Source organism: Amblyraja radiata, chromosome 19 (assembly GCF_010909765.2).
Source record: "Amblyraja radiata isolate CabotCenter1 chromosome 19, sAmbRad1.1.pri, whole genome shotgun sequence".
In the NCBI taxonomy this organism is placed as follows: Eukaryota; Metazoa; Chordata; class Chondrichthyes; order Rajiformes; family Rajidae; genus Amblyraja; species Amblyraja radiata.
The window spans coordinates 8,889,864-8,905,070 of NC_045974.1; the positions used below are offsets into that span (position 1 = coordinate 8,889,864).

The following is a 15,207-nucleotide window of genomic DNA, read 5'->3' on the forward strand; positions in this document are numbered from 1 at the left end:
TACATCACCAGAGACCTGGGTTCGCTCCTGACTACGGGTGCTGTCTGTGTGGAGTTTGTATGTTCTCCCTGCGACCGTGTGGATTTTCTCCGGTTGCTCCGCTTTAACCATATAACAATTACAGCACGGAAACAGGCCATCTCGACCCTACAAGTCCGTGCCGAACAACTTTTTTCCCTTAGTCCCACCTGCCTGCACTCATACCATAACCCTCCATTCCCTTCTCATCCATATGCCTATCCAATTTATTTTTAAATGATACCAACGAACCTGCCTCCACCACTTCCACTGGAAGCTCATTCCACACCGCTACCACTCTCTGAGTAAAGAAGATCCCCCTCATGTTACCCCTAAATTTCTGTCCCTTAATTCTGAAGTCATGTCCTCTTGTTTGAATCTTCCCTTTTCTCAAAGGGAAAAGCTGATTCACATCAACTCTGTCTATCCCTCTCATCATTTTAAAGACCTCTATCATGTCCCCCCTTAACCTTCTGCGCTCCAGAGAATAAAGACCTAACTTATTCAACCTTTCTCTGTAACTTAGTTGTTGAAACCCAGGCAACATTCTAGTAAATCTCCTCTGTACTCTCTCTATTTTGTTGACATCCTTCCTATAATTGGGCGACCAAAATTGTACACCATACTCCAGATTTGGTCTCACTAATGCCTTGTACAATTTTAACATTACATCCCAGCTTTCCTCCCACATTCCAAAGACATGCGGTTTTGGATGATAGATGGCTTTGGCAAATTAGTAAATTGTCCCGAGTGTGTAGGATAGTGCTGGTGTGTGGGGTAATCGCTGGCCAGTGCGGACTCGTTGGGCCGAAGGGCCTGTTTGGAAGTCTAAAATTTGTAGGTTAATTCGCTTCTCCAAGTTGTCCTTGGTTTAGTTTTTGTTTCAAGATACAGCGCCGAAACAGGCCCTTCAGCCCACCGAGTCCACACCGACCAGCAATCCCTGCACGCTAACGCTATCCTACACACACGAGGGACAAGTTTCCATGTTATACCAAGTCAATTAACCGATAAACCTGTACATCTTTGGAGTGGAACCGAAGACCTCAAAGAAAACCCACACATGTGGACACATGCAGGCAAGCACCGATAGTCAGGATTGAACCCGGGTCTCTGGCGCTGTAAGGCAGTTCCTCTAACCGCTGCACCACCTTGCCGCCCATGGTTAGGGTGCAAAAGTGGTATAACATAGAACGAGGGTACAGGGTGATCGTGGTCAGCGTGGGGCCGAAGGGCCTGTTTCCACGGTGTATCACAAAACTAAACTTCAGCTGTTTGCACCCATTCTCTGAGGTTCTGAATGGTATTCCTGGGGTGGAATTGGGGAGGAAAATCCAATACTTGTATATATCCATAAATATCTGACGATAGGCTCTCTCGCCCGCTGTGCCAAGCAAATGACCAGGGAGTAATCTGACGTCCAAATTTAAAAGACAGGAAGTATGACTAACAAAAAGAGGAGGTGAATATATTGAAAGGTACAAAACAACGTGCTAACAGGAGATAAAATAAAACGACAGGAAAACAGATCACAGGGTTCATAAAGAACAGGTGTGGAGGATTAAAGGATTTTCGCTGGTCAAAGCGTTAATAATTACAGAGTTGATAATGGGTAAATTCACAAGAAGATGAGTGTGAACAAGACACGCATGTTATCTCATTCAGTTCATTTTATTTATTTCTGGTCTGGATGCTGGCTGTAAAATGAGTGTTTGGTCTTGGATATGAATATGGGTCCGTGGACTGAAGTGCCTTGGAAAATTTAGCATTAACCCACTAATGATGATTTCATTGTATTTCGCAGCTGGGATTGATATTGTCCATCGCATTTCATTTTTATCGGGATTCTGACAGAGGGATTGAGTCATTGGCATCGAACAATGACTTCACCTTGTACCCTGTACCTTCCGCAGAGTCCACCAGGGACTATACTGGAAGTTGGACAATTTTATACTGGACAATTAAAAAAAAAACATTTATCAAGCCAATTAATCTACAACCCTGTACGTCTTTGGAATGTGGGAGGAAACCGAAGATCTTGGAGAAAACCCACAATGGTCACAGGGAGATTGTACAAACTCCGTACAGACAGTGCCTGTAGCCGGGATCGAACCTGGGTCTCCGGTGCTGCATTTTGCTGTAGGGCAGTAACTCTACCGCTGCACCACCTTGACCCTCTACATCAGGTAGTTCTCACAATCAAGTGACTTGTTAAATGAAATGCTGCCTCTTGGAATACTGCCCTGGAACCCCCCCCCCCCCCCCCCCCCCCCCCGCTGATCGGCCCCCACTCCAGAAAGATGGATGGATGGATGACGGAGATTGGTGGGCATTCTGAATATGCCACCAACTGTGTTGGGCAGTTCATGAAGGGTTCATGATATGACTTGATATTATAAGTTCTAGGAGCAGGATTAGGCCATTCGGCCCATCAAGTCCACTCCGCCATTCAATCAAGGCCGGTCTGTCTTTCCCTCTCAACCCCATTCTCAGAAATAAAGGACGTTCTTTTAGGAAGGAGATGAGGAGAAATTTCTTCAGTCAGAGTCTGTGGAATCTGTGAGAATTCTTTGCCACAGAAGGCTGTGTAGGCCAAGTCAGTGGATATTTTTTAAGGCTGAGATAGATTGATACTTGATTAGTACAGGTGTCAGATGTGATGGGGAGAAGGCACAAAAATGGGGTTAGGAGGGAGAGATAGATCAGCCATGATTTAATGGCGGAGTAGACGTCATGGGCCAAATGGCCTCATTCTACTCCTTATGGCTTGTGACTTATTTACATGGATAAGAAAAGTTTAGGGAAATATGGGCCAAACTTGGGAAGGTGGGACTAGCAGATGGGACATTTTGGTTAGCATGGGTAAGTTGGGCCGAAGGGCCGGTTGCTGTGCAAAAGTAAAACCAATGATACAGCGTTTATTATTTGCCAGCCCACCCCTCCGGCACACCACCTCCTCCCCTACAATTGCCTTTCTACTCAATCCTCGCAGTGAACTTGAACATCAACCCAACAGCACTCTCAGAAAATAAAATTATCTGTGGCCAACTGGCAAGAATCTATCTATGCCTTAAAAATGTCCACTGACTTGTCCTCCGCAGCCTTCTGTGGCTTCTCCCACGAATCCGAGTCTTAGTTCTAATGATGGCGTCTGGAGCTGCATATGTTTGCTACTCTCCCATCCTCGAACTGTGGAAGAAAGGAAGTGCAGCAGGGTGGCTGCCTAGCAGCACCAGAGACCCGGGTTCGATCCTGACTGTGGGTGTTGCCTGTATGTAGTATGGACTTTCTCCCTGAAAAACGTGGGTTCTGGTTTCACATTCCAAAGACCTACAGGTTTGCAGGTTAATTGGCTTCTGTAAATTGTAAATCGTCCCTAGTGTGTAGGTTAGTGCAAGTATACGGGGCGATCGCTGGTCGGCGTGGACCATGTGGGCCGAAGGGCCTGTTTCCATGCTGTATCTCTAAGCTAAGCTAAACCCCTCGGCCTCCTGCGCTATCCTAAACGTGATGCCTTTCTAAACTGATCTCATATGCCTGTACATGATCCATTTCCCACTATCCCCTGCACTTCTATGCGCTTGTCCAAAAGCCTCTTAAAACCTACTATCATATCAGACTCTACTACAACCGCCCTGGCAATACGTTCCAGGCCCCCTGTGTCAACAACTTGCCCTGCACATCTCCATTAAACTCAAGATTCAAGAGAGTTTATTGCCATGTGTCCCAGATAGGACAATGAAATTCTTGCTTTGCTTCAGCACAACAGAATATAGAAGGCATGAATACAGAACAGATCAGTGTGTCCATATACCATTGTATAAATATATACACACATGAATAAATAAAACAGATAAAGTGCAAATAAACTGATAACGGGCTATTAATGTTCAGAGTTTTGTTTGAGTTGAGTTCAATAGCCTGATGGCTGTGGGGAAGCAGCTGTTTCTGAACCTGGACGTTGCAGCCTTCAGGCTCCTGTACCTTCTACCTGAATCTCTCACCTTATAGTTATGCCCTCTAGTGTTGGACGTTTCCATCCTGGGGAAAAAGGATCTGATTGCCTTGTACCCCATCTTGGCCACCCATCATTTTACATACTTCCATCAAGTCACCCTTCCACCGCCGACGTTCCAGAGAAAATCAATCCAAGTTGGTCCAGGCTCTCCCTGCAACCGAAACCCTCTAATCCCGGCTTCATTCCGGTAAAACTTCTCTGCACCCTCTCCAAAGCCTCCTGATCTTTCCCGTGATGGGGCGGCCACAACTGCGAGCCATTCCCCGAATAAACAAGCTCGTTTTTTTTCTCTCTCTCTCTCTCTCTCTCCGACAAAGACGCTGTCTAACAAAACAAGGTGCGATTAAGCTCCTAAACAGATAACACTGTTAAGTGGATAAAACAACTTTTCGCGGAAGTTATGTGCTTAGCGGTTTTTGACAGTTACAATTAGGAAATGCCAAATCTATTCTGGTTTTCTCGATGTGTTTATCCCGTCTTGCCTCTTGAGAATTTGGCACTTAACAAATTGCCGCACGGACAAAAATAAAAAATGCTGGAGAGATGCAGCATATGCCTGCAAGATCCAGTAGAAATACCAAAACGCGAGTTGGAGCTGCTAATGTGAGGTTGGTGTCTTCTGAAGTGCCAGCTGGATGCCCGCTAATTATTCTACCCTGCAGGGCCATGCCACTTCCAGAGAGAGAGAAAAAAAATCATTGTCTTCGCACATATTAACGACGAGTCTGCTTGAAGCAGCTGACAATATTTCCGTTACAACTGCCTCGTACTGTCGTTTAACAAAATAAAAGTTGGCACGGGGAGATAAGTTTCACTTTGGTCGCCCGTATTCCAAGTGTCAACAAGACTGACTTCGTTCAAACCCCCCTTGCACGCACAGGCTGGGGTAATGGCTGTGAACCGCTGTTATCAAAATATTTGCCATGGCGCACATATTTAAATAAATTGCCATAATAAAAAAAGATAAGAGGCTTCTTGACAGAAAATAGCTATTCATCCACCGGCGTACAAATGCTGCTATTTGTCTAATGTTACGCTCGAAGCAATTATTTCAAAACATGCTAAATTATTTAATCTGTGTTGTAATCTTATAAAAAGCAACGCTTTCCAATCAAATTGTCTTTTCAAAATGATGGGTTTTGGGGCAGAAACCAGAAGACAGTTAATTTGCCATGCGCAGCATGATGAAAGGACTTCCTGGCTGTTTAGAATATCTTCACTCGCCAGCTGCTTAGAAAAGGGCCAGTCACACCTTTCTCTTCACCCCTCTCTTCCCCTGTGGCTCACCTGGAGTTGCACCCATTTCTTCCCTACACCAACCCGTTCCACCTATATTCATTCTTCTGGCCTCACAATTCGCACCTCCTCGACCCTTACCTCACACCCTATCCTTTGTCCACCCGTCTACCTGTAACTCCCCTCACCCTCACTTGTATCCATCCACGTATCACTTACTGGACTTTGTTCTGCCCCCACCTGTTGGGTCTGAAGATGAATCTTGACCAGAAACATCACCTATCCATGTTCTCCGGAGTTGCTGCCAGCACTTTGTGTCCTTTAGTGGGCTGAAGGGCCTGTTCCTATATTGCACTGTATATTTGGTCAGAACCCATTTCTAACAACCTGTGGAATTCTCTGCCTCAGAGGGCGGTGGAGGCAGGTTCTCTGGATACTTTCAAGAGAGAGCTAGATAGGGCTCTTAAAGAAAGCGGAGTCAGGGGATATGGGGAGAAGGCAGGAACGGGGTACTGATTGTGGATGATCAGCCATGATCACATTGAATGGCGGTGCTGGCTCGAAGGGCTGAATGGCCTACTCCTGCACCTATTGTCTATTGTCTATAATCTCAACCACACTTCATCATGACATGGCACTGTTGCAAACCTCCTTCTCACGTCTTACAGCCTGAATACGTACAAATTATCCAGGTACACTATGTAACTATTACTGACACACCTTCCTCTCTTTTACATTGCATAGTTTAGTTTATTTTAGTTTAGCTTATTATTGTCATGTTTACCGAAGTACAGTGAAATGATTTTTGTTGCACGCTATCCAATCAGTGAAAAAACTATATATGATCACAAATTGTGTAGGAAGGAACTGCAGATGTGAGTTCACACCGAAGACAGACACAAAATGCTGGGAGTAACTCAGCGGGACAGGCAGCATCTCTGGAGTAAAGGAATGGGTGACGTTTCGGGTTGAGACCCTTCTTCAGATTGAGAGCCAGGGGGAAAGGGAAACGAGAGATATAGACGGGATTAACAGCAAACGTATTCACGGGTAAAACAACAAAAGTGCTCGAAATGAATGGGATTGTTACCGAACCAGTTTATTCCCCTCAGGAGGGTGTGATGGACCTGTCAGAAAAGATGAGTCATGCATGACTGTGGAAGGAAGAGACAACATACAATTAAAAATGAAAAGGATACAAAAGGTAGCTGAGAATTTGTCAACCGTGAGAGACACAGAAAACAGTAGAAAAAAACAATAAACACAGACAGTAAGAGCTAAAAAAAAGGGGAATGTGATAAGAAACTTGCGAGCAATGACAAACCCAACACAAAAAATCGTCAAACATAAGGAGGATGGATCAGCAATGTTAAAAACGGGTAGTAACAACAGCATAAGCGACGATACGGAAACAGCCAACTCGTTGAAAAATTTCTACAGAGGAAGAGGATACCGTCTGGTTATCCCAAGGAAGTTGAGTTTAATCCGAGCAAGTGTGAGGTGTTGCACTTTGGGAGGTCAAAAGTAAGGTTGATTTAAATGTAAAGTTAATGGCAAGGTCTTTAATGGCAATGATGTACAGAGGGCTGTGGAGGAAAGAACTGCAGATGCTGGTTTAAACCGAAGGTGAACACAAAATGCTGGAGAAACTCAGTGGAACAGGCAGCATCTCTGGAGAGTAGGAATGGGTGACGTTTCGGGTCGAGACCTTTCTTCAGACTGATGTCAGGGGAGTGGGTGGGACAGAGATAGAATGTAATTGCGGACAGTAAGACTAGTGGGAGAACTGGGAAGGGGGAGGGGATAGAGAGGGAAAGCAAGGGCTATCTGAAGTTAGAGAATTCAATGTTCATATCACGGGGGTTTAACCTACCCAAGCGAAATATGAGGTGCTGTTCCTCCAAATTGCATCAGGTCTCACTCTGACAATGGAGGAGGCCCTGGGCAGAAAGGTCAGATTGGGAATGGAAGGGGGAGTTGAGCCACAGGGAGATCAAGTAGGTTAAGACAGACTGGGCGAATGTGTACAGCGAAATGATCACCGAGCCTGTGCTTGGTCTTGCTGATGTACAGTAGTTGACACCCGGAACAGCAGATACAGTAGATGAGGTTGGAGGAGGTGCAAGTGAACCTCTGCCTCACCTGTAAAGACTATTTGTGTCCTTGGATAGAAACATAGAAAATAGGTGCAGGAGTAGGCCATTCGGCCCTTCGAGCCTGCACCGCCATTCAATATGATCATGGCTGATCATCCAACTCAGTATCCTGTAATATAGAATTGTAGATATTGTAGATAATCTTCCTTGGGATGTAGTCGGGAGGGGAGGTGAATGAGCGGGTGTTGCATCTGCAACGGCGAGACCAAGCGCAGGCTCGCCGATCGTTTCGCTGAACACTTCCGCTCAGTCCGTCTTAACCTACCTGATCTCCCGGTGGCTCAGCACTTCCAACTCCTCCTCCCATTCCCAATTACCCCTTTACAGGCAGGCTGTGGAGGCTTTGGAAAAGGTTACCAGTGTGTTACCTGGATAAGAGGGTATTAGCTATAAGGAAAGGCCAGACAAACGTGTAACGTTTTCTCTGCAATGTTAGAGGTTGAGGGGAGAACTGGGAGAAGTATATAAAATTACGAGAGGCATAGATAGGGTGGTCTGTCAAAACCCATTTCCCAGAGTGAACATGTCAAAGACTATAGGGCACAGGTTTAAGATGAGTGGGGCAAAATTAAATGGAGATGTGTAGGGAAGTTTGTTTTAACAGTGTAGTGGGTGCCAGGGGTGGTGGTGGAGGCAGATACAACAATGACATTGATGAGGCTTATACACAGGAATCATTGGGGGGCTATGGACTAGGTGCAGGCAGAAGAGATTATTTTAACTTGGCGTTATGTTCGGGGTGGATGTTGTAGACCAAGGGGCCTGTACCTGTGCTGTTCTGTTCTATGTGCTATGAAACAAATTCTGACACATAGATTAAGTTTGCAAAATTGAATGTAAACTGAATGGCATTATTGAAGAAAATATCGGCACTAAAGAGCGTTGGCATGGCAGCGCAGTAGTAGAGTTGCTGCCTTACCCATCATAGACCTGAGTTCGATCCTGACTACGGGTGCTATCTGTGCGGAGTTTGTACGTTCTCCCCGTAACCTTAATGGCTTTTCTCCGGATGCTCCGGTTTCCTCTCACACTCCAAAGACGTACAAGTTTGAAGGCTAATTGGCTTGGTATAAAGGGGCTGTCCCACTGCGGCGACCTAATTGGCGAGTTTAGAAGATTTTGCCCTCGACTCATACTCGCAGACACGAGGTCCGAGGAGGTCTTTGTAACTCTCCTTCATGCTTGAGAGTAGTCCCCGCGTACTCGAGGCCTCAGCTAGGTCGTGGCGTATTTTTCAATATACTGAGAAATGCCGGCGAGTAAAAAAAGGTCGCCAAGGAAAAAATCAAATTTTTTTTACTCGAAGGTTTAGTCGAAGTAGGCCGTAGTAGGTCGGCATGCTAGTCGTAGGTAATCGAGGGTAGTCGAAGGTAGTCGTAGATAGTCTTCAACATAATCGAAGGAGGTCGAAGGAGGTCTTCAACATAGTTGAAGGAGGTCTTCAACATGACACCTTTTCAAACTCTCCTAAACTCTTAAAAACTCGCCAATTATGTCGCCGCAGTGGGACAGCCCCTTAACTGTAAAATCTCCCTAGTGTGTGTTGGATAGTGTTGGTGTGCAGGGATCGCTGGCCGGCGCAGACTCAGTGAGCTGAAGCGCCTGTTTCCGCGCTGTATCTCTAAACTAAACTAAACAAATACTGAGGCCAGATATTTCCATGCCAGGGTTTTTAAAGGAAGTAGGTGAAACATTGAAAAAGTATAATTTTCCAAAGTTCTCTCAATTCGGAATTGATCCTTAACATTGGAAATTATACACGTCAGTCCGCCATTTACGCAAGGGGAGAGAGGGAAATTAGTAAATTATAGACCAGTTAGCCTAACATCTGTTGCCGGGAAATTACTGGAACCTATAATTAAGGGTAGAAAGACCTTGAACAATATTTTGCTGATCGGATAGAGCCAGCAAGGATTTTAAAAGTGTAGGGTCCCTTTGATGAATTTGAATGAATATTTTGCAAAGTTGACTAGAATGGAAATATCAATGGACTTGCTCTTATGTGGACTTTGAGAAAATACCCAAGAAAGTGTCTCAGAAGAGGTAGCTGGGTGATGTTAAAACTCAAGGAATAGAAAGGAAATTATTGCCGTGGTCAGATAATCAACAAAGAGGCAGAAGTCACAGAGTCAAGACAATGTGGAGATACTTAGGTGGTGTCCCACAGGTATGGGGGGGGGCTTATTGTAGCTAAGCAATGGGTCAGAAAATCACATATCCAAATTTCAAAGACAATATATGGGAGCATTGAATTACAAACATATTAATCATATTAAACATATTAATCGTGTATACAATTCGATAAGCTATGGGAAATGCCTATCAAGGGGCAAATGTGCAGTCAGCCACTACAAAATTCAAAGATTAGTTTAGTTTAAAGTTACGGAATTAGGCCCTTCGGCCCACCAAGTCCGCGGCGACCAACGATCCCCGTACACTAGCACTGTTCTCCACACACTACAAACAATTTACAATCTTAACCGAAGGCAATTAACCGACAAACCTGTACGTCTTTGGAACGTGGGAGGAAACCGGAGGGCCCGGATAAAACCCATGCAGGTCACGGGGAGCACGTACAAACTCCGTACAGACAGCACCCGTAGTCAGGATCAAGCCTGGGTCTCTGACGCTGCAAGGCAGCGACTCTACAGCTGCGCCACCGTGCCCCCCTTAAAATTGAAGGACATATATAACAAAGTACTTTTTAAAAGTTGAAAAGCAGGAAGCTGTGGAGGTTCGAGAGAATCAGATCTTTGTGCACAGAGATCGTTAAGATACCCTGGATGGGGCATTGAAAAAGGCAATGTCAGAAAATGCAATGCCAGCTTTTATATTTAGAAAATTAAAGTATTGGGATACGGAAGCCATACAAAGCCTTAGTTATACACACCTGTAGTACTGAGAGCAATTAATGTTAGGGATAGTGAAGTGTAGATTAACCAGTAATATATTTTGGGTCCAAGGATTAAGTTATGCAGAGAATTTGAGTTGTATTCATGTGTGTTATATTCTCAGGAATTGAAAGGTTACGAAGCAAGTAGATTGTCTAAAGAAGGGCCTCGACCCAAAACGTTGTACTGAACTTTCAACAAAAATGAATTTCACTGTACCTCAGTACATCATTTCACAAGTTCACTAGTTGGATGAGTGTAATTAGGCCTTTCAGCCATCGAGTCCACTCCGCCATTCAATCATGGCTGATCTCTGCCTCCTAAACCCATTTTCCTGCCTTCTTCCCATAACCCTTGACACCCGTTCTAATCAAGAATTTGCCTATCTTTGCCTTAAAAATATCCACTGGCAGTGGCGGACTGGCCAGGGTGTCAGCTTGCCCGATAGCAAGTGGGCCCCTGATGAAGTGGGCCCCCTATATCAAGTGGGCCCCTGATGAAGTGGGCCCCCTATATCAAGTGGGCCCCTAATGAAGTGGGCCCCCTTTGTCTCCTGGCAATCAATATACTTAGACCCAGTCCGCCACTGTCCACTGGCATGGCCTCCACAGCCCTCTGTGGGAATGAGTTCCACAGATTAACTAGCCTCTGACTAAAGAAGTTCCTCCTCACCTTTCTAAAAGAGCACCCTTTAATTCTGAGGCTATGACCTCTGGTACTGGACTCTCCCACAAGTGGAAACATCCTCTCCACATCCACTCTCTATATGCCTTTCATCATTCTACAAGTTTCAATGAGATCCCCCCTCAAACTTCTAAACTCCAGCGAGTAGAGGCCCAGTGCTGTAAAACGCTCATCATATACAAACCCACTCATTCCTGGAATCATTATTGTAAACATCCTTTGGACCCGCTCCAGAGCCAGCACATCCTTCCTCAGATATGGGGCCCAAATGTGCTCATTTATTCCAAATGCGGCCTGACCAGCACCTTATAGAGCCTCAGCATTACATCCCTGCTTTTGTATACACATCCTCTTGAACTAAATGCCAGCATTGAGATTGCTTTCTTTACTACCGATTTGACTTGCAGATTAACTTTTTGGGAATCCTGCACCAGCATTCATAAAAGTCCCTTTGCATAGAAACATAGAAACAGAAAATATAGGTGCAGGAGTAGGCCATTCGGCCCTTCGAGCCTGCACCGCCATTCAATATGATCATGGCTGATCATCCAACTCAGTATCCTGTGCCTGCCTTCTCTCCATACCCCCTGATCCCTTTAGCCACAAGGGCCACATCTAACTCCCTCTTAAATATAGCCAATGAACTGGCCTCAACTACCTTCTGTGGCAGAGAATTCCAGAGATTCACCACCCTCTGTGTGAAAAATGTTTTTCTCATCTCGGTCCTAAAGGATTTTCCCCTTATCCTTAAACTGTGACCCCTTGTTCTGGACTTCCCCAACATCGGGAACAATCTTCCTGCATCTAGCCTGTCCAACCCCTTAAGAATTTTGTAAGTTTCTATAAGATCCCCCCTCAATCTTCTAAATTCTAGCGAGTACAAGCCGAGTCTATCTAGTCTTTCTTCATATGAAAGTCCTGACATCCCAGGAATCAGTCTGGTGAACCTTCTCTGTACTCCCTCTATGCATCTCCGATTTCTGGATTCACTCCCCATTTGGAAAATAGACTACGCCTTTATTCCTACTACCAAAATGCACGACTCCACACTTTGCTGCACTATATTCCATCTGCCACTTTTCGGCCCACTCTCCCAACCTGTCCAAGTCCTTCTGCAGAGTCCCCGATTTCTCTACACTACCGGCCCTTCCATCTATTTTCGTATCATCCGCAAACGTGGCCACAAAGCCTTCAATCCCATCGTCCAAATCATTAATATACAACGTGAAGAGTAGCGGCCACAGCACCGAACCCTGCGGAACTCCGCTAGTCACTGGCAGCCAAATAGAAAAAAAAACATTATTGCCTCTCTTTGCCTTCTGCCGACCAGCCAACCATTGTTGATCTGCAGTTCCTTGTGTGAACATTTAACACCATGCAGGCCATCGTGGTATCCAAATTCATTGCATCTCGATACGTGTGACAATGACGAACCAAACCAAAATGCAACGGTTTACAGTTTAGTTTATTGTCACGTGTACCGAGGTACAGTGAAAAGCTTTTGTCACGTGTTATCCAGTCAGCGGAAAGACAATGCATGATTACAATCGAGTGTATGGATACATGGTAAGGGAATAACGTTTAGTGCAAGGTAAAGCCAGCAAAGTCGGATCAAGGAGAGTCCAAGGGTCACCAAAGAGGTAGATAGTAGCTCAGCACTGCTCTCTGGTTGTGGTAGGATGAATCAGTTGCCTGATAACAGCTGGGAAGAAACTGTCCCTGAATCTGGAGGTGTTTGTTTTCACACTTCTATACCTTTTGCCTGATGGGAGAGAGGAGAAGAGGGAGTGTCCAGGGTCCGACTGGTCCTTGATTATGCTGCTGGCCTTGCCGAGGCAGCGTGAGGTGTAGATGGAGACAGTGGAAGGGAGAATTCGGTTTGTGTGATGGTCTGGGCTGCGTCCATAATTCGCTGCAATTTCTGGCTGATTTCTTGTATCCCTCCTAAGAAAATAGTCCTCATTTTCCTTCTCAGCATGCCTTGCAAGGGAAGATACTTACATCAAAGAGATGTTCTATATACATTTCCTCATTGACTTTGTCACGAAGTATGTCCTGGTTTTGCCGGACAAATGTGATGTAGGTATCTGCAAGATCCATTCCCGGTTGCTGTAAAGAAATAGATAGAAAAGTAAAACGAAAGTCACTTCAATGTAAATGACCTCGTTATGTCTATCCTTGGCTTTCATGCAAATCGCCCGGCACGGTGGCGCAGTGGTAAAGTTGCTGCCTTATAGCGCCAGAGACCCGGGTTCGATCCTGACTATGGATGTTGTCTGTACGGAGCTTGTACGTTCTCCCCGTGACCTGCGTGGGTTTTCTCCGGGAAGCTTCGGTTTCCCCCCCCACGCTCCAAAGACGTATGTACAGGTTTGTAGGCTAATTGGCTTCCGTATAAATGTTAAAAAATTGTCCCTCGGATAGGTAGGATAGTGTTACTGTGCGGGGATCGCTGGTCGGCACAGATCCGGTGGGCATGTTTCCGTGCTGTATCTCAAAAACTAAAACTAATCTAAAACAAGGACAAAAGCACAGTTAATCCCATGTCACCATTTACCTGACAGACACAAAGAAGAGGTTCTAAAATGAAGCTGCATTCTTGATTAGTAAAGGTGTCGGGGGTTATGGGGAGAAGGCAGGAGAATGGGGTTGAGAGGGGGAGATGGATCAGACATGATTGAATGGCAGAGTAGATTTGATGGGCTGAATGGCCTATTTCTGCTCCCATGAACGTACATGAAAATAAGGCACCAACTGTTGGAACAATTCAGTGGGTCAGGCAGTATCTTTGGATAACAAGTGGGGGGGGGGGGCTTTTGGCTTTGGATCTATCTTCACACTGTTCGTGGTTGTGGGTGTGGAGGGGAGAAAACCAGAAGAGAGAGGGGCGGGGGGGGGGGGGGGGCACGACAGAGCCTCGTGAGTGATGGGTGGATACCGCTGAGCGGGGTAGGGGTTCAGGTGATAGATAGATGGATGGGACAAAGGCCGGAGATGAACAGACAAATGGTGTGAGATAAGGGCAGATGAGGTGCGAGTTGAAAAGCCAGAGGAAGGAATATAGATAGGCGTGAGGGTGCGCATCCAAATGGGGCACAGGGAAATGGTTGGGGGGGGAGAAGGGGGGGGGGAGGGTTTTGGGTTCGATGCCTAGCACTGCAGAATTCAATGTTCACACCATTGGGTTGTCAGCTACTATTGAAGGCCAATAAAAAAATCTCTAAGGCCGTAAATCATTCCAGGTGGAAGATATTGAATGTGGATCTCAGAGTAAGACTAAAGAGGAGAATTGTGAGGAATGGTTGCTTATAAATTGGAGTATTAGGTAAGGGCAACAGAGTTCCACATTGCAATATTAAAATGGGCATGATGATTACCTCATGTTCCTATGGTCTAGGAGCAGAATTAGGCCGTTTGGCCCATCAAGTCTACTACGCCATTCAATCGTGGCTGATCCATCTTCCCCTCTCAATCCCATTCTCCTGCCTTCTCCCCATAACCCCTGACACCCGTACTAATCACGAAATCTGTCAATCTCCGCCTTAAAAAATATCCATTGGCACATTCATTTGTGGAAGATCTTTGGTACCAACTGAGCCTCTTGCCGTGCTGCCAACTTTGAGAGGACAGGTTCAGAATGTAAAGAAACTAGTTGAGCAACCTATATTTGAGAGGAAGTGAAATCCCAAGTTGGGTTTCCAAAAGAAAAACCAAAATAGGTCACTGGCAATGGAAAAAAAAAGGTTTAGTTTAGTTTAGTTTTGTGATACAGCGCGGAAACAGGCTCTTCGGCCCACCGAGTCTGCACTGACTAGCGATCCCTGCACATTAACACTACCCTACACATGACTTATTGGCCCTACACACACTAGGGCCAATTTACACTTATACCAGGTCAATTAACCTACAAACCAGAGGGTCTTTGGGGTGTGGGAGGAAACCGAAGATCTCGTAGAAAACCCACGGGGTCACGGGGAGAGGGTAGAGACTCCGTACAGACAGCACCCGCAGTTGGTATCGAACCTGGGCCTCCGGCGCTGCAAGCGTTGTTATGTCCCTGTCCCACTTAGGAAACCTGAACGGAAACCTCTGGAGACTTTGCGACCCACCCAAGGTTTCCGTGCGGTTGCCGGAGGTTGCAGGTAGTGGAAGCAGGTAGGGAGACTGACAAAAACCTCCGGGAACCGCACGGAAACCTTGGGTG

The 15,207-nt window shown here is 45.7% G+C and overlaps 1 protein-coding gene and 1 long non-coding RNA gene across 7 annotated transcripts in view; one reads left to right on the forward strand and one right to left on the reverse strand.

Annotated features, from left to right (window-relative positions):
* cadps2 (calcium dependent secretion activator 2) overlaps positions 1-15,207 on the reverse strand; it is a 393,466-nt gene that overhangs the window by 22,056 nt on the left and 356,203 nt on the right. For all 6 annotated transcript variants that reach the window (XM_033037622.1, XM_033037627.1, XM_033037625.1 and 3 more), the window contains one exon: positions 13,005-13,112. In XM_033037622.1, the coding sequence (XP_032893513.1) occupies positions 13,005-13,112 (108 nt within the window). The remainder of the gene's footprint in view (positions 1-13,004; positions 13,113-15,207) is intronic.
* Positions 13,075-15,207, forward strand: part of LOC116983796 — a 4,033-nt gene continuing 1,900 nt past the window's right edge. The window contains exons 1-2 of the long non-coding RNA XR_004414816.1: positions 13,075-13,114; positions 14,072-14,073. This is a non-coding gene — a long non-coding RNA (uncharacterized LOC116983796). The remainder of the gene's footprint in view (positions 13,115-14,071; positions 14,074-15,207) is intronic.